This window comes from Cupressus sempervirens, chromosome 11 (genome assembly GCF_028749045.1).
Source record: "Cupressus sempervirens isolate cs-2001-9-10 chromosome 11, ASM2874904v1, whole genome shotgun sequence".
Taxonomy (NCBI): domain Eukaryota; kingdom Viridiplantae; phylum Streptophyta; class Pinopsida; order Cupressales; family Cupressaceae; genus Cupressus; species Cupressus sempervirens.
In genome coordinates, this window is record NC_143128.1 from 52,027,876 (window position 1) to 52,048,840 (window position 20,965).

At 32.5% G+C, this 20,965-nt stretch overlaps 1 protein-coding gene across 1 annotated transcript in view; it reads left to right on the plus strand.

The window, feature by feature from the left end:
- LOC149528198 (disease resistance protein Roq1-like) overlaps positions 1-20,965 on the plus strand; it is an 89,139-nt gene that overhangs the window by 49,432 nt on the left and 18,742 nt on the right. Inside the window, exons 3-4 of the mRNA XM_089809960.1 lie at positions 3,468-4,029; positions 4,112-4,381. Coding sequence (XP_089666086.1) covers positions 3,468-4,029; positions 4,112-4,381 — 832 coding nt within the window. The remainder of the gene's footprint in view (positions 1-3,467; positions 4,030-4,111; positions 4,382-20,965) is intronic.

The window sequence follows — 20,965 nt, forward strand, 5'->3', positions numbered from 1 at the left end:
CCCTGGTGACTTGAAAAGGGATACATTTGCGAGACTTGCATTAGTTATTTAAATATATAATTTAATTAAAACAATTGGGTCAAAAATATAAAGTCTCTAAAAGGATTTTAATTTATCTTTCATCATATTATTTTAATAAATATTTATAAGCATGGATATTAATATAATATAAAAATGATTTGGCATCATTATCACATAATAATTTAATAGAGTGATGTTTAGTTGTACATTATAATAATATTAGAGTTATAATAATTGAAATATTATAAATTTCAAATTATAATCTTCTAATTCTTCTTTCCAACTTATTTTTCTTTTATTCTTTTCTCTCTTCATAGTCGATTTAATAATTGGAATTTGAATGGTCATCTTGAAAATTCGAATGAATTTTTTTAAACTAAAGAAAAATATAGATTTAGGCTCATCTCTATATTATAGACTCTCATAATTGTATCAGACACTCTCACATTCTATTATTCCTTTGAACTCAATACTATTGGTACCACCCAAACAATAGAGCTTAGTATTCGAATTATTTACTGCCGAATCATTCCTCTTCATACCTTCTTGTAGGTCACAAAACATAAATTTAAGACAACCTTCCAAGGGAAAGCCTTTCCAAATTTTAATAGAGGAGTCATGTAAGGCATTTCCGTAACCTATGTTTCTTGTATTCTCTTTTCATGTTTAAGTTCGATGCATATAAAACAGAATGTATATATATACTTTTTACCGCTAAATTTTTTTTATTTATATTTCTTAAGTATAACATTAGTAGTATGATATTAGTCATACCAAGTCCATAGCATGATGTATGTTGATTATTATGAATTCAGAAGATAATAAATATAATCATTTTGCAACATATAATACTAATGTAATCCTTGTCGTGGAAGTTTTCAAATGTGTAAAATTCTAATCATCTCAGCTTAGATCCAAATTTGTCATTTTATATCTCACCACGATGAAACTAATATCTTGAAAATTAGAGCACCAAGGAATTCACACCAGTAAAATGGTGAAGAGGTGGAGTTAAAGAGAAATCAATTATGATTATTTAACTAATTAAACATCACTTCTAAAATCTTTAAAAACATAATAATGTGATCATAAATTGTGAAATTTTGGATGCATGTTATTCTTTTATATAATTGATAGAATTGGTGGTTCTAAGAATTCCAAACACCTAGGACTTACTCAAGTATGTAACCAAGAAGATGGGTGACGAAAAGAGAGATAGGAATTATCAATAACATGAATCAGTGCCAATTATGATAGAACAACGTTTATCATTTTTAACATAAATTAATTATAACTCATACTTTAATTGTGATCTCCTATTGTCAAGTTGCATGTTAAAATACTATGAAGCCTAGTGGATGGCAAGATGACCTTTGATAAGTAGGAGATAATTTCCACAGCTAGTCAAATTGTGATATGAATATCAGGATTTAACTGTGTGATTTTGAGTCAAACTCGATGACCCATGTTTCATGAATAGTGAGCATCACCTAGATCCAATGAGTGCTAAGTGTTCCATTTATTCTCATGAGAGATGGATTCATGTCAAATCACTACTCATGAAACATGGGTCATCGAGTTTGACTCAAAATCACACAGTTAAATCCTGATATTCATATCACAAGATGACCTTTGTCTATTCCGAGTAGGGAGGACCTTTATCATTAGAGATCATGTGGGGATAAGATTTGGTTCGAGGTTGGGTGGTTCAATCCCTAACAATGTTTCACCTTTCTCCGCGATATCAATCAAGCATTAGGCAGAGATAAGCTATACATTCAATTATTTATTGAAAACAGTTAAGCTATCAAAAGGATAGGAACCTGAAGCTCTAAATTGATGGAGTGATGACTAGAACCCTAAGTGATACAGTGGGGTCAGAAGCCCTAATTAAATCCATGGTAGTAGAAGCCCTAATTGAATAGGTGGTATTGGAAACCCTAAATTGAATTTGTGGTAGTGGAAGCCCTATTTGAATTAGTGGTATTAGAAGCCCTAAATAAACTGATGGTAAGTGATTTCATAATTATTACAGTAGTAGATGATGCCCTAATTTTAAATATGGTGGTATTTAATTTTGATCATTATTTGATTTTGATATAGCGGTTTTTAGATGATAGTCGTCATGTGTAATTGTTATAGTGTATTCGTGGACTAACCCAAGTGGTTGCAGAAGCATCCCTAGTTTGATTTCGATTTTAGTTTTTTGACGTATGTGGTTTTCAATTTCTGTAGTAATTTCATTTGATGGTACTTCAAGTTTTTAGTTAAGAAATTTTGTCAAACTGATTTTAATAGTAAATCTTATTCACATGAACATGAATGATATAACTGTCTTTCTATGAAATGCAGTAATAACTGTATTCTTTGAATATGATAGATGTTAATTTAGACTTGAGAAATTGGAGGTTACTTTATGAAAGATGTGATTATAATTGTATGTTGAATGCATCTTTTGATTTAAAAAATCAATATGAAAAAAGAAAACCCAAAGGTGTTAACTTTGATTATTGAGAAACATAACACAAAATGTGTTGACTTTGATTATTGTTAAAAGTATTAAAAGCTATGACACAATATTAGTGTCACCGACTACAGACTTCAACTGTTAAACAGTCTAATATTCTAAATAGAATTGATATATAATTGGCATTCTTCGTAACGAAAACCTAGATAGTGAGCACAATATAGAAGAAACACAGATTAAGTAACAGATTGAATTCTTAAACGACATTCGGAAATCATAGATATAATAACTGTATTCTTTGAATATGATAGATGTTAATTTAGACTCGAGAAATTGGATGTTACTCTATGAAAGATGTGATTATAATTGTATGTTGAATGCATCTTTTGATTTTAAAAATCAATATGAAAAAAGAAAACCCAAACGTGTTAACTTTGATTATTGAGAAACATAACACAAAATGTGTTGACTTTGATTATCGTTAAAAGTATTAAAAGCTATGACACAATATTAGTGTCACCGACTACAGACTTCAACTGTTAAACAGTCTAATATTCTAAATAGAATTGATATATAATTCACATTCTTCGTAACGAAAACCTAGACAGTGAGCACAATATAGAAGAAACGCAGATTAAGTAACAGATTGAATTCTTAAACGGCATTCGGAAATCATGTTTAAGATCCAGAACAAAGCCCGACTGCAGCAAACTTGTTTGCACAATAAACCCACATCAAGCGGAATTTTGGACAGAATGACGACTGTCGATCAGAGTTATAAAACGAGGCATTCGACGGGAGTACATAAACCTAGCTTGCTCCAAAAATTCTCATCAAGAGGACTTTTAGACAGAAGGTTGACTACCATCTCGAATGACATGACACCAAACGATCAAGGGTAAAATCAACGTGTATTTCTTCAGCTGTTTGTTACCGTTCCACTTATTCAATTCACCATTATATCAATTTCCTGCTGCAGGTTTGAAACACCCACTATTTTCTTGGGTCACTCAGGAGCTCAAAAGCATTTTACGGAGCAGCTGTGGGTCAATCTCCAAGGGCAAAATCGTCATGCTTTTATAGATACTCAGAGTCTCCCTCATGGAAAATGTTTCCCTCGCCATATTTACGAAGCGCTTGCCAAGTGCCAAGTTGGGGTATTTATTTTATCAGAGGATTTCTTCGTTAGATCCATCTGGCCGATGCACGAATTGCATCATTTTTTGCAAGAGAACTCGAGAGAGAATAGGCACCTCCTTCCTCTATTCTTCGGGATTTCTCCCGACGATTTGAAAAATCCAGAGAATGAACGTCGCTGGGTGAGAACATGGAAAAAGTGGGCCGCGAAAGATGGACGAGCAGATGTATGCTTTTGGAGACATGCTATTAGGGTTTTGAAATCATACAACGGCATTGTTTTTGAGCAAGGGATGGGAGAAGTAGAGTACAGACGAATGGTTGTAGAGATCATATGTGATATTGTTCCTCCCTATTTCACAGCAGATCTATCTTATGTGAAGGGCGGTGAAAGAATCTGTCAGGTTAGTACCCATTCTGATGTATAAAAGAATTACAGCAGTAATTTATGTTATTGAATAATAGAGTTGCATTTCTATCTTGCAGGAGATGGTCAGTAAAATGAATCAACTTCAACCTTGCAAAGGGACGAGGTTGCCTTCAGGTGCACAGACGGTGCCTGTTTATGGCAGCAGTGGAATGGGTAAGACCACTCTTTGCAAGCTAATGTGCAATTACTATAGAAGAATATGCAGGGTGTGCCACATACAGGTTGCAGCTAATGGTTTTGACCACCTTACTCAACAAAAGATTGTGTTAAGACAGCTGACTAGAGCATCTGAAAGCTTGTTGCAACATGTAACGGACACAGATGTGGTACGCTACTCTACTCTAGACAGTTCCAACAACTTAATATATTTCGATTATCAATATTCTAAAGACTCAAAGAAAAATCAACTTATAGCAAAGACATAATGGAATGAACAAATATGTATTGAGGACTCTAATCCCTGTATATGTCATTATAGTCTCTACAATCTGCACATCAGGTAACCACTTGACCTTAGAAGGTGTATTTGATACGCTTACTACTTTTGAGGTGTCTAACTTTGATAATTATACACTTGCCACTATTGAATCTTCTTTCAAGTCACAATTAGTTTTTAGCAAAAAGAAAGGTAAATATGTGAAGATTGGCAATGATAGTTATAATGATGACATTGATGAACTTGAAGCCTTTATTGCAAAAATATTTGGAAGATGAAGAGATAAATATAAAGGTAAATTATCTAGTAGGTAATTTTCATGCAACAAAGTTGGTCATATTGCTATTAGGTGTTTAAATAGAGAGGACAAGGATGAAAGGAAGTACAAAGGAAAAAGAGATGACAAAGACTACAAGAAAAGAAAGGATGGAAAAGGTAAGAAATCTTGTTATATTGTTGAAGAAGAAACTAACAATGAATCTAAGAGTAGCGATGATGAAGTTGTCTATTTTGCTATGCAAGAAGATGCTAACGAAGATGAGAAAAATGTATTAATTTTATCTATAAACAATAGTGATAAATGGATAATAGATAGTAGATGCTCTAATCATATGATTGGTGGTAAAGATAAATTTGAAGATATTGGTCCATACAAAGGTGCATATGTTAAATTTGGTAATGATATTTCATGTGTTGTGAAAGATAAAGAAACTATTCAATTGACTGACAAGATAACATGTGACAATGTTTATTGGGTTTAAAGACTAAACTATAATCTATTGAGTGTTTCACAACTAAAAAAATCATGTTATAGAGTTGAATTCCACAAGAGGAAGGCCAAGATACATGATGCTAATGGTAAGGTAGTTGGAAGTGGTGATCAAACAAAAGGTAATATTTTCTATCTAGATCTATCAAGTGAGACATGTTTGTTTACACAACAAGAAGATGCTTGGTTATGGCACAAGAGACAATGTGACATTTTGGTGAATATTAGTAAGATAAAGAAAGTAAGAGGGTTACCTAAACTAAAGAAGCCTAATAATGCTATGGGTAAGCAAAGTCAATTGGGAAAGATGGCCAAGTCTCGTTTCAAGAGCAAAATATAGACTTCTATTAATATTTTGGAATTGTTTCATACTGACTTATGTGGACTCATTGAAGTTCATAGCTACTACAGAGATAAATCTTTCATTCTATTTGTTGATGACTACTTTAGGATGATGACTATAATGTTTCTTAAAGCTAAATTTGATCTTTTTTCAGTTATTCAAGTGGTATTTGGCTAGAGTAGAGAAAGAAATAGGAAATAGTTTGAAGTGTTTAAGATTTGACGAAGGTGGTGAATTTGTTTCAAATGAGTTAAATGCATTTTGCAATGATAGAGGAATTAAAAATAGATGTCAACACCAAGGAGCCCTCCTCAAAGAAACAAATCAATAATGAAGTGTGCAAGAACATTAATGATGGAATAGAGTGTATCAAAGAAGTATTAGAGAGAAGCAATTAGTATTGTTGTCTATACCCTAAATAGAGTGCTTGAGTCAAGAAAGGTAGAAATGGTAAACCTTTTGAACTATCGTATGATTATGCCCCTAATGTGAAATATTTCAAAATCTTTGGTAGTAGGTCTATTATATACTTAAAGATGATATGAATGGTGGAAAAGGTGATGAAGGTATATTCTTAGGTTATTTCACCAAGAACAAAGCCAATAAGTGTTTAAATTCTAACACCAACAAAATTGTGGAAAGTGCAAATGTGAAATTTGACGAGTTTACATAAAGAAGTGACACTACATGTTAAGAACTTGACGACTAGAGTATATTCATCTATGTGGATGATGATGCTCCAAGCACTCCTAATAATCAAACAAATCAAGTTACAATCTCTCAATAGACAAGAAATCATGAAAGACAAAATCAAATTGTCGAGTAGTAGAGAGTGGGTGTGAAGATACAGACTGAAGGTGTCGAGCCACATATGGGAAATGTTGACCATTAGATAGAAAATGTTGAGCATGTAGAACATTACCTAGAACCTAAACAAGAAAGAAAAAATGAACTTGAGATAAATTTTCAAGATGAAAGTTTAGAAGAACAGAGAAGGAAACTTCTCCAGCTAGCAAAATATGTTAGACGAGATCATAAACCTGAGAAAATCATTGGTGATGTTGAATAAGGTGTTATGATTAGAAAAAGACTCAAAGATGATACATGCTTACTTTGTGAGTTTGAGCCCAAAAGAGTAAATTATTCTTTAGACAATAAAGATCAAATCCATGCAATGAATGAAGAAATTGAGTAGATTGGGAAGAAAAATACTTGGACCTTAGTGCCAAGACCTAAAGACAAAAAGGTCATTAGAGTAAAGTGGGTTTTTAGGAACAAGCTCAATGAGAATGGAGAAGTAACAAGAAACAAGAAAAGATAGGTATGCAAGGGTTAAGCTCAAGAAGAAGGAGCCGATTTTGGAGAAACTTTTGCTCCAGTGACAAGACTTGAAAGAGTCAGGACTCTACTTGCATATTTAGCCTACAAGAATTTTAAGGTATATCAAATGGATGTCAAATCCACATATTTAAAAGGTATACTGTAGGAATAAGTATACATTGAACAACCTAAAGGATTTATGGATCCAAACAAGAAGAACACGGTATGTAAATTGAACAAAGCTCTTTATTGATTGAAGGAAGCCCCGAGAACATGGTATGAAAGATTTCATAACTATTTGATGAAAATTGGTTTTGAAAGGACAAATAATAACAATAACCTATATTTGAAGAATGGTAAGAACAATGAAGTACTATTATCAGAAATATTTATTGATGATATCACATATGGAGGAAAAGAACCATTATGGTAATCATTTGTTGATGAAATAAAGAAGGAATTTGAAACATGTATGTTTGGTGAAATCAAATTTTTGTTATATTAAAAGTATGTCAAATGAAGTTTGGTATTTCATTACACAATCCAAATATGTCAAGGAGATATTAAAGACTTTTGGTATGGAAGATTCCAGGCTAGTGAGTACACCTATGTCTACAAGACATAAGCTATCTAAGAATAAGGATTGTACTAATGTGAACTAGACCCTATATAGATCCATGATTGGAAAACTATAGTATGTTTTTTATAGAAGACCAGATATTGCTTTAGCAGTTGGAATAGTTTCTAGACTTTTAAAAAATCTTAAGAGAATCACATAATGGTAGTGAAAATGATCATGAGGTATCTGCAAGATATGAAAGACTTTGGATTGTATTACAAAAGAAATATTGACTTTGAACTGAAAGTGTTTACTTTCTCAGATTGGGTAGGAAATATTGATGATAGAAAAAAAAACTAGTGGAGGTGCATTCTATTTAGGAAAGAGATTGGTGTAATAGACAAGCAAGAATCATAATTATATTTCCCAATCAACAGCTAAACCCGAGTATGTGGTAGCTATAGTGAATTATTCAAACATAATGTGGATCAATAAAATGCTAAAAGGTATGAAAGAATAAATTACATATCCAATGGTTATCTATTGTGTTAGCACAAGTGCTATCAAAATTTAAAAGAATGAAGTGATGCACACTAAGAAAAAGCACATTGCAATCAACTATCGCTACTTGAGAGATTTGGTTCAAGACAAAGAAGTGAAGCTAGAATATGTGAATACCAAAGAACAAATTGTTGATATCTTTACAAAACCTTTATCAAACATGCTCATAAATATCTTAGAGATAAACTAGGGGTGATTCCCCTAGCCAAAGCTACTTAAGAAGATAAGGTGCATTGCATCATGTGTGCTAATAAGAATATTCTACATAGTGATGCAATACAACTTTACTTTGGGACATGTCTGAGGTAGATAATTCAATATAGCTTAACAAATTAGTCATAAATAGATGGCAAGAATAACCCAAACATGCAAAATCTGCATAATTGAGATGTATGAAGAAGTTTGCAGCTTAGATAGCTAAATGTCTTTGGAATTATTATCAAAGAGGGAGAGATTACTAAAGATTACGATAGTGGGAGAGATTGACTAAAGAAGGAGAGAATACAATAGAGAGAGAGTTGCATAAAAGAGGGAGAAATAATAAAAAAGGGAGAATTATTTTTAGAAAGAAAAATTTAGAAAATAAAATCAGATTGAAATATGTTGGATTATATGCTAACAAGTGATACTACTACATATTGAGATATTGAGATGTTGCCATCAATGTCAAAGAGGGAGATTGTTGGAGACTTAGAATTGGAACAATTTTTATTTTTTCATTGATGTCAAATCTATTGATAAGACATATTGCTACCCAATCTAGATGTCATATCTATTTGATAGATGAAGAGGATTAGAAAAGTTTCATATAATAGTAGCACCCAAAGGAAAGGTTGAGTTAGGAAAAGGGAGTTAAAATGGACATTTGATTAGATAGACTTTGATAAAGAAAAGTGATTGTTTATGTCAAGAAAAATAAGCCAAGCCAAAAATGAGAGTAAAATTCTTAGGAATACTAGGTAATGCTAGTGTCAATTGAGCTACAGTTAGTGTCAAGAAAATCTAGAGTGGCCAAGCATTAGGATGCATCGAGTGAGATAGTTGGTGCCAAGATACAAAGTATTACTACAACTGAGTATTTCATTGATGATTGAGTGTCAAAATTTAGAGATTGTGGAGTGGAAATATCCGAATGAATTCAAGGAAATCATGAGATCAAGCCAACACAGTTGATTTCTTGGGGGATGTAAACTACATTGAAGATAAGACTGATGAGTTGGATCATTAAATTCAAGGAAAGGATTAGGTAAAAAGTAAAAGCCTAAAAGACATATTTGAGAGAAGTTTCTAGAAGAAGATCAAGAAGATGGATAGATACAATGAATTGATTTCAACCTAATCGTAAACCCTAAGATCTATGGTGGATGTAGAAAATGGTAAAATATAAATTGTCTATTTAAAGAGATAAAGAGCCTAATAATTAGTGTAAGTGTCAGTATTGTGAGTTGTGAGTTGTGTGTGTGTGTGTGTGTGTGTGTGTGTGTGTGTGTGTGTGTGTGTGCGCATGTGTGCGTCTGTGTACGCATGTGTGTGAAGATAGCATATAGAGCAAGCTTGACCAGAAATGCTTAAGTGTGAGTGAATGTGAAGTTAAAAGAGAAAGCTTGAAAAAGTGATGCTAATATTGGAAAGTGAATCTAAGTAGAAGGTATAAGTGTTGTTGAGAAGAGCGGGCTGATCACTTGAAGGGTTTCCAAGAGAATGAAGATCAAGGACTACAATGGAAGACTTATTAGTGAGTTGGCACAAAAACTGAGTAGAGATATGAACCAGAAAAAGTGAGTTGTAATAATATAGATCAAAACCTACTTTTCTTTTCTTATCATTGTAAATAGTTTGTATTGAATTTTTTTAAATACAGGTTGACCTAATAGTCATTTTAAGACTTAAAAGTTTATGTAAATCCTTCAACAAGGTGAAATTCTAATGGAATGATCAATGTTCATTAACAAGGCCACTCCTAACATGGTGATTAAATAATTTAACAATGTCACATTTATTAGTGTATTTTTTAACATTTAACAGGGTTGGCTCCTAACAAAGATCACTTTGGAAGAGTGAAAAAGAGTGACATGCTACTGGTGGTCTTTCCCAAATTGGGTTTCCATGTAAAACTCTTAGTATCAAATCTGTGATGAATTCTATTTATATTTTCTATTTGATAATGTTTTCATTCTATCAAGGAAGTTATGTTTAAGACAATATTTTTCAGTATAGACCAAGCAACAACAAGATTAGTAAAATAGTGAATGTTTGTTTTATCGTTCAAGTGGTACATAAAGGCCTTGAGTAAATGATTCACCCCTTGCCCACTCTCTTAGTTATTCTAGACATTTCTAACAAATCCTTTTATTATTATTTATTGATTGATAAATGATCGAAGCCTTGAATTATATTAAAATTAATAAGCATTACAAAAGTCTCCATTCTGATAGGTATTGGTAGGAAAGAATAGAGAAAGAAGACCTCCAGTCTCGCCCGAGATCATAGTCCTTTATTATACATGAATCAAACAGGCATACTCATGTAAAAATACAAACTAATAAGTATCTTAAATTATACTTTCATTTATACTTGATGGATTTTAAAGTTTACATTTCTCCTATACTTTGAGGATTACCACCTCATCTAATTATCATCCCTACGTACATAAGAAACACCACAAACTAACCACCATACGATGTTACTTGTTAATCCTAAATTAAAATCTAATCAAGGGCCATATTATTACAACCAGAATGGGGTTAAATCACAAAGGAGCCAAGTTAAGTTAATTTTTATTAGTAATATGAAATTGAGTTCCAAAATTTAGGCAAATCCATGCTTTCTTAGGTTTCTTATAAATAGGGAGTTTAAATATATTTGACTTGATTGATTAAATTTAGAGTTAAATTTGAGTATACGTGCTTACTTGTATGCATTGAGAAGTGTTAAAAAAGAGATGATTTAATGTTAATTTGATTAATGCACCCATTTTCTAATTTGAATTCTTGGAGTCTTTATTAGTCATAAAATCTTGTTCTCCCATGCCAAATCTTTGCCTTTAATTTTGGGAAAAATTAAACATGTTTTAGTTCAAAAAATGATAAACTTAAGCCCGACTAAACATTTTCTTGCTAGAAATCATGCGAGTTCAAGACAGTTTTGAGACAATATATGTTAAATATAGTTTTCATATAAATATACTCTAAAGTATTGTAATACAAGCTTGCATTATAGAAAACCAAAAAAACTATCGTAGTTGGTAAGAAATGACCCAATTTTGATTTTTTTTGACTTTATACAGTATATGAGCTGTCGAGATACAATGCAACAATGTCATGTCTAAGATAAATACATTTACATTGACATGGAAGTAACAATAGAAATTTCTCAAAAACTTAAATAAAATATAGAATTATCATCTACGAGGCTATATTTTTGAAAGAGGGAAATATGAAACATAGCAAAGACATCGAGACACCCACTGGCTTAGTTAATCTGCCTAGCTCCATTTGTTGAAGATGATAATAATCTTTGTGGCTTCTTGTAGATTGTTTTCCCTTGAACCTGAAGGAAATTCGTAAGTGTTCCTCGCCCTACTTGACCTATCATAGTTAGGAAGGTAGAATTAGATAGCATCCAAATCGGGGAAATTCACCTCTGGGTGGATGTAGGCATCAAAAGCTTGAAGGTAGTTCAAAAGCCAATCTCTAGTTGGGTCCTTGATGATTGCTCTCCACCACAGAAGAAAATGTACACCTACCTCCATTTTTGGCCATTCTCTGTAAAAAAGAATGTTGTTTTGAATTACCAAGCAAGGACATTTTGGGCTTCTCATGAGATCAGGGCTACCTAATTCATATTCCATATAGGCCTCTGACAAGGGAATGTTAAGCTTGCCATCAATATTGAAGACAACTTCCTCCAATCGAATTTATTGAGGCTTAATTTGACTATGTCTAATTTAGCTACTCTTGCCCTAGCTAAACATCCTATTCAAAGCCATAATATATCACTATTTGTTCACCACGAATGTTCATAGTTGATTACTCCTTCTCCCATGACCCTACTAACAACTACTCTGTTCATGTCACCAATTGATCAAAATAGCCAGTTCCATTTTTCTGACTTGACCAAACCACAAAATGCCATCATTCTGCTTTTAAAGGCATTATATAGGCATATGTTAGTATCCATAATGCAGTGGCTATACTAGCTAATTGCTAAAAGGGGAGAGTAGAAATGAGGAGGCTAGTTTCAAGAATGGTATAATATACCCCCGAAGTGAAGGATCTAGAACTTTGCATAATGACACCATATCTAAGATCGTTAGATGATAATTTCCCCTCTAAGTCATCATTGAAGTGTCACCTTGGTGGTTAAACTTCAAGAAGCTAAATTTGTGTAATCATAGAGGCAAGTGCTAAAATATGTGCCAATTTGGGAAATCATGATGCCTACTATTTAATGATTGATACTTTGTTATTTAACTATGATTAAAAGTTAAGATGTGTTCTCCATCTATACTCACATTTTCTAGTTGATCTACTTCATTATTACCTTCTCTAAAAATATGGGAAAATCTTATTTCTTCGAATTCTTCCAATAATTTTAAGTTAGCTTCGAATCAAGAGTTTATAATCCAATTTGGGGATTTTCCTTTTCTAAGAGCATTTTGGACTATCTGGGAATCTCCTTCGATTATAATTTTTTTAATTCTTAGCTTTATGCATATCTTTAGATCTTCTTCTACTGTTTCCAATTCTACCATATTGTTTGATGTCACTCCCAATGGCTTTGCTCTTTTCACAACCCATTTTTCCATTTCTTTCCTATGTATACATCCTATTCCTCCTTTGCCAGGATTGCCTCTAGAGGCCTCGTCAAAGTTTAATTTCTTCTAACCTTTCAGGGATGGTACCTATTTACATTCTTTCCTAGCCATTTTATTCTTCTTCTTATATATTAGGGGTGGATTTATTAGAAGATTCCATTATTTTTTGATTCAGCATCCCATTCGGTAAATGAGCCTTCTTCTATCATCTTTTTTCTTAAGTCACTATTCATAACTTCCACTATATTTGCTTCAATTTTGTTGCAAAGTGTCAGTGAATTAAGTTCTATATCTTGCAAAATTTGTCTATTTCTTTCTTTCCATATTTCCCATACTAAGATTGCTAGGGTGATATTCCACAGTTTTCCATATACACACTTCTTAGTGTGTTTTGGCCATCTGGCTATGTGGTTTTGCCAACTTTCTTATAGGGGGGCTGTCCAATTAAGCCTTGATTTGAGCCAGGGCTAGCATTCCTTTACAAACTTGCATTGATAAAGGAGGTGCTTAGAAGTTTTTGATTTTTCTTTGCATAGAATACATGTTGATGGTCCTTCTAATCCCATCTTTCTAATTTTGTTTTCTATGAGGATTCTTTCTTGGATGGCTACTCATAGAAAGATGGCAACTTTGGGAAGCCCTACTAGGTCCCAACATAGGTTCATTGGGATGTTTAATGCTTCCCATTCCTGTGAGTTAGTTATTTGTTTATATCATTCTTTGACTTTATAAGTTCCATCTTTGGATGCTGCCCATATTAGCCTATCTTCCCTATTTTTAACTTTGATTGGCCTATCTTTCAAAAGTTCTTCTAGGAACACTTGATCTATCTGACTCAGGCTACAATCGATTAAGAATTTCCATTCCCAAGATGTTTCCATAGAGGTTTGAGTTACTATGATGTTATCTTTAACTTTGGATCCCCATTTTTTCTTTAAATGATTAATGATGTTATGATTCAAACCTGATTTTTCGATGGGAAGTGTCCATTTCAAGAACCTTCCTACAATAATGCTTTATCTCCTTTCCCAACATCCCAAGTTATGCAATTGGTTATGAGATGGTGACACTTCAAAAGGAAATTCCATGCTACCAAGCCTTCGGGGGGATTCCTAGTTCTAAATATTAAAGTTCTTTCCTCTATTTCTAAATATTTATTGTAAAGGATTCTTGCCTATTTTCTATCTCTTTCCTGATACATTCTCCAAACTTGTTTGGTTCCCAAGGCTTCATTCTGCCATTCTAGGTTTTTGATTCCTAGACCTCCTACTTCTTTAGGTGTAAATATTTTTTCCCATCTGATTAACATCTCTTTCTTTCTATCTTCTAAACCATTCCAGAAGAAATCATCAAAACATTTTTTCAATTTTTTGATTCGTGTTCTTTGGTATTGTAGACAAGAAAGATAATAAGTAGGTAAAGTTGATAACACTGCTTTGTTTTTTGTCACTTTCCCTGCCTTGGTTAGCCATTTTCCTTTCCAAGCTTCAATTTCTTTGTCTATTTTTCCCAGTATTTGTTTCCAGCCTTTGTTTCTTTGATTTCATTTTTCTAGGTGCATTCCTAGGTATTTGAAGGGGAATGTACCCTTTTTGAATCCAAATCCATTGCATATATAATCTTCTCTTTCCCTTGTTGTATTTAAGAAAGAAATTTCTATTTTTTCTACATTGATTTTTTGACCTGAAGCTTCAGAATAATTGTTGAGGATATTTTTGAAATTCTCCATCTCTATTTTAGTGCTTACTCTAGCAAGAATTGTATCATTAGCAAATTGGTGGTGGGTGGTATTTTCTACATTTTTTGTGACTTTTACTCCTACAATTTTATTTTGGAGATGTGCTAATTTGATTGCTCTACCAAAGGATTCAACCATAATAATAAACATAAAAGGAGAGATAGGGTCACCTTGTCTGATCCTTCTTGAAATACTGAAGAATTATTTTGGTGTCCCATTGACAAGGATTGAAATTTTTGAGGTAGAAATACATTGAAATGTTATGTTTATCCATTTTTTTGAAAAATTGAAAGCTTCAAGAGATCTACATAGGAATCTCCAATCCACTTTATCATAAGCTTTTTGAATATCTAGTTTTAGTAGCATGCATGCTTTGTTATTTTTTATTAGTGAATGGATTATTTCTTAGATGATTGAGATGTCATCTAGGATAGATCTCCCTAGTACAAAGCCTATTTTTTTTTTCTGATATTAGCTTAGGGAGAAGGATTTTAAGATGATTAGCTAAGGTTTTGGAGAATACCTTGTAAATAGTGTTACAAAGAGCTATAGGTCTAAAGTCTCTTGGTTCCACACTTTTGTTTGTCTTGGGTAAGAGGGTAAAAAGGTGTCATTAATTTCTGCTAGAAGTTCCCCTCCATTCCTAGTTGCTTCTAGTGCTTTCCATAAATCTTCTCCTATTATCTCCCAACGTTGTTGAAAGAAGAATGCTTGAATTCCATCAAGTCTAGGAGTTTTATCTAGATTGATATTAAAGAGGGTTGTTTTGATTTCTTGTAGTGTAAATGGTTTGTTAAGAATTTTTTTGTCATCCAGTGTGATGATCTTGGAAATAGTTTTCAGCAATTCTTCTTGCTTGGTTCTATTGGATGCTTCATAATTATTGAGAATATCTTTGAAGTGTTCTACTAAGATATTTGCTATGCTATCTAGGCTATAAGTAGATTCTCCTTGCTTGTCTTTTATTTTTGATATATTATTATAGTTCCTATGATGCAATGTACTGCTATGAAAGTATTTTGTGTTACAGTCTCCTTCTACCAACCATTTTTCTCTAATTTTTGCTTCCAAAATATTTCTTCTTTAGCCAATATTTCTTCTTGTTTTATTAGGTATTCTTTTTCAAGTTGGTAGGCTTAATTATTCATTCCATTTTTTATAACTTCTTTATTTAATTTTTCTAGTTTCTCTTCTATATCTATATTTTCTTTGAAAATATTTTTGAAATGTGTATTATTCCATTTTAGAATTTTTTCCTTTATGCTCTTAATTTTGGACACAAAGAAAAATATTTTAGATCCTTGAAATTGTTCTTCTTGCCACCAATTTTTTTATATTATTCATAAAGTTTTTTCCCATGAACCACATCACGTTTAAATAGGTTTTTTCTTTGTTTAGTTTGTTCTTTGATTTCGATTCTTACTGAAAAATGATTTGATCTTGCCATAGGTAATATTTCTGCCTTGATTTCTCTATTCAACTTGTTTAATTCTCCTTTGAAGAAGAATTTTTCCAATCTTTCTGCAATGTAGTTAAAGTCTTTTCTCCTATTTATTCCATTAGATGTTGAAATGTCAATGAGAGAATTCTTTTCTGCCCATTCTTTGAAATCCTATGTAGCTCTAGACATTGTTCTGACTCCACATATTTTTCATCTTTCTTTAAAATTTCATTAAATTTTCCTCCAATAATGATGTTTCCTTCCTATAATGTTTTGATGTAGTTAGTTATCTCACTTCAAACTATTGATTTTTCTACTATTTTTATATGTCCATAGACATTGATTAATATTATCTGTAGGTTTGTCTTATTGCTAGACACTCTACTACCCATCCAGTTTGAGTGAGAAATAGTGTTTTCCACATTAACTTTACAATTATTCCAAATAATGCCCAGCCCTCCTGAGGTTCCCTATAATGGTTTAAATTTTGATTTCCATATTCTTAGTCTCTACCCTAGTCCGATGCCTTCTTCTTTACTTAGTTTTGTTTCTTGAATTAATAAAATTTCTTTATTAAAAATTGTTAGATTATGCTTTAATAAGAGTTTCTTGCTAGGGGTGTTTAGGCCCCTAGCATTCCATGTAGTGGTTTTCATTGTTCCTTGGGAATGTTCTTCCCCTTCCCTCCTTGTAGAACTTCCTTTATTTTAGTTTGATCCTTTACCTATCCTACTGCTCCCTTCAATTCTTTCAATGATTCTTGTCCTCTTTTCTTTTTTTTCTTACCACATATAGGTGTCTTTATGCCTTCCTGATTCATTGCTAAGCCCAAGTTTTCCAACCTTATTTGGTTGATTACTTTTAGTGCTATGTCTGATACTTCTAGTGGCTGTTAATTCTCTGCTAGGATTTCTTTGATAAGTAGATTATTCATTAGGTCCTCTTCTACTTCTAGATTTTGTCTATATTCCTCCTACCTTGTTTCTTTTTTTCATTCTTCCTAGTAGAGCTTTCAACCAGGGGTCTAGATTCTTCCCTTGCTTCCTCTACTTAATTTTCCTATTCATCTTCTTGCATAATTATTTTCTTTCTTAGATGTTCTATTTCGGATGACTCTTTACCTATAGCTTACACATTCCTAGATTCCTCTTCATCTTGTTGAACATGTCCTTTCCCTTACTTGGTGTTTGCTAGAATTTGTAGCTCTTTTTTTTTTTTTTTTCTTGATTTTTATGTTACTCCATTGAGTTGAGTCTGCTGGTGGGATGCATAGATTTTTCTCTGTCTGCCTCATTATTTGATCTTGTTCTAGAATACTTCCTTGTTTTGGTTCCACTTCTTGGTGGTTCTCCTTTCCTAACTGCTTATTGCTAATATCTTCCTTTTCTTGTGTAAAATGTGGGTTACTGTTGTTTGGTATCTCCTCTGCCTCAATCTCCAAAATACCTTTTCCTTTATGTTTTGTATGATTTGATTCTCCTATGATGCACTGGTCTTTCAGTTCATTTTGTAATAGCAAGATGTCATGAGTGGGCTTCTTTATCTTTTTTATATTACTTTCAATTTCATCTATTGAATCTAGCTCTGTTTTGCAATCTCGACATTTCCTATATATCTCGAGTGAATGTTAATGGTCTATATTTTTCATCAATCCTTCTTCTACCTCTTCTATCCTTTCTACATCCTTGGTTTAGATTTCTTACTCTGTTTCTACTTTTCCTACATCTTTAACTCTAACTTTCTTTGGTGACCTTATTATCCTATTTTCCTCAAGTCTCTTGTCCTCTTTTCTGCTTGCCCTTGGTAATTTTTTAATTATATTTTTTATTGTTGTTTTCCTTAAATCAGTTCCTATTATCTTGTTGATTTCTCCTATGTATTTAGTGAATGTTAAGTTGTATATTGATCTATTTGTTATAATTTGCTTTTTTATAGAGTCGTTATGATTGGTTTTTATTAGAAATCTAATTATATGTGATTTATGTTTGTTTGATTCAAACCCTATTAACGTTCCCAAATATTGACCTATTCTTTTTAGAATGTGGTTTTCATTTAGTTCTAGTGGTATGTTTACACATTCCATCCATTTCGTTTCCTGTTTATGTTTATTATCATTTACATTGAAATCTAGTTTCCATTCTAAGAAATCTATGTGATATCCTTTGTAATAATAGTTTGTTAAATCCAAAATTTCATTTCTAGATTGTAAAAAGGTTCTTACATTCACTAGAATGGCCTAGATAAATATAGAGCCAATCTAGAAAGGTATTTAGAAAAAATTTCCCAAGCACAGGATGTGAGAAATTTGTGATTTCCATCCAACATAATTGAATTCTTGGAATATATAAAGCATGTTGAAGATAAGGATGCACAACCATGAACATTTAATTGAAGTAAAATAGTTTTTGAGGGGTTCTATACATGAATTCAAAGAAAAGTTTAGAGCAGTTTCTAGAAGAGAAGGAGAATGAAATGGTTGATAGATTCAATATATGTGTTGAATTTTATCGTAACCCTAAGATCTACGGTAATGTTTAAGTGTCAAAAAATCAGAACTACCTATTTAAGGAAACACAAGGGTGACCTAAAGAGGTTTTTAAGAAGATGTTTTATCGATGCTATTGATTGGTGAACTTAAACAAGAGGTTGTGAAGAGTTATGAAAAGGTGAAGTGTGATTGCTTGAAGTATTGCTAAGAAGATCAGAGAGAAAGATGATAATGGTGTTGGAATTAAAGATAAAGTAACTAAGAGGGGGGTGAATCAATTACAAAAATTAATCCACAAATCCCTTAGATGTCTTAATGATCTAGCTACTACTTTTACTCGGTAAACAACTTCTGTAATTCGGTTAATTAAACTATTATTTTCTTTTCAAGCAATCATGAATGTAACTAAAAATAAAGTGAACACAAGAGACACCAAATTTAATGTGGAAATCCAATATGGGAAAAACCACCAAGTAACTAGTCACCAATTTTCACTCTTTTGAAGTGAGCCCTGTTAGGAGCCAACCCTGTTAAAGGTTACAATACACACTATTAGGTGTGACCTTGTTGGAAGATTTAATCACCCTATTAGGAGTGGCCTTGCTAGAGGTCTTTAGAAAAATTCAACTAAAATGTCACCTTGTTAGAGGATTTACAAAATGGCTGTTAAACCAACTCTGTTAAGAGATTTGAAATCACTACTACAATGGTTAGAAAGCAACAATGAATTGACCTGAACAAGATGCAACTAAATTTGCTAAACACAGGTCTTTGTTCAGCATCATTAGATCCTCCTTGATCAAATATGACTTTGCTGCTCCTCAAATATCTCTGATCATTCTTCAAATTCACTTCCACAATAATCAATCTTCATATCACATTAACTTCTTATATCTCCACATCATACTTCTTTGAATTCACAACTTGACTTCTTACTTATACCATTAAAATTATCAAGTCGGCTTATTTACATGTTACATTTACTATTAAACCATTCATCAGTCAGCTATAGATATTATTCTTAAACAAATAAATATCATTTACTAGCCGACTCTGCTCGGTAAATGCTGCTTCCAGAAATTTCCAGAGTTAACCTTCTTGACTCGGTTAACATTACAATATCTTAAAATCCTTTGGCTGTCGAGTTTACTCAGTAAGAACTGCTTTTACCAAATTACCTTTGATGACCAAGTGAACTCGGTAAGAACTATTTCTATCATATTTTCTTCGATTACTGAGTGATCTCAATAAGAACTGCTTTTGTCATATTTTCTTTGATTACCGAGTGAGCTCGGTAAGAGCTAAATTTCTTTGATTACCTTGAAGGCTCGGTAACCAGTTGTCTACTTGGTAGACACTGCAAGCTATCTTTACTAACCTTTTGTGCTCGGTAGACACTATCTATTGCCTTGCTGACCTTCTAAGCTCGATAAACACTGTTCTTTGCTTTGTTGACTTTTTAAGTTTGGTAGGCACTATCTGATGACTGATATGACATTTTTATGACATCAAAGACAACACACAATTGGACAATTGTATCCAACAATCTCCCTCTTTGGCATTGATGGTAACACAACATGTCATAGCAGAATGAAATTTGAAAACAAGTCTTTTAATGACAAAACTCCTTCTTACATATAATATCTCCCTCTTACACAAACTCTTATTATTTGCAAATTATAAAATGATATCTCCCTCTTTGACAACACATGCCAAAGATAACTCAAAACAATTGAATAGCATTGTATCTGATGTACTGATTCATATGCAATGTCTTCACTAGTTTACTCATCAACTGATAGATCTTCAATTTTGTTCCTGTTGATGCATCACTAAAACTGTATCTTAGTGAGCTTCAGATAGGGGAATGACCCCTAACTTACCTCTTAGACACAAGAATGCATCCTTAGGTAAAGACTTTGTGAATATGTCAGCAATTTGTTCCTTTGTATGCACATATTCCAATATTATTTCCTTTTCTTGCACCAATTCTCTAACAAAGTGATACTTTATGGCAATATGTTTGGTTTTTGAATGCATCACTAGATTCTTGGAGATGTTAATTGCAATGGTGTTATCACAAAACATAACAACTAGTTCTATGATTTCTTGCTTCATACCTTTCAATAATTGTTTAAACCATAAAATGTTTGAGCAATTTACTATTGCTGCAACATATTCAGCTTCTTTTGTGGATTGAGATATACAATTCTACTTTTTGTTTGTCCAAGAAACCAACCTTTTTCCAAGAAAGAAAGCTCCTCCACTTGTGCTCTTTCTGTCATCAATATTTCTTGCACAATCTACATCAGTAAACACCTTTAAATCCAATTTTCCTCCAAGTTTATACCATAATCCATATTCTTCAGTTCCTTTCAAGTATCTCATGATCCTTTTGATTGCCATCATGTGATTTTCTTTTGATTTTGCTGAGAATCT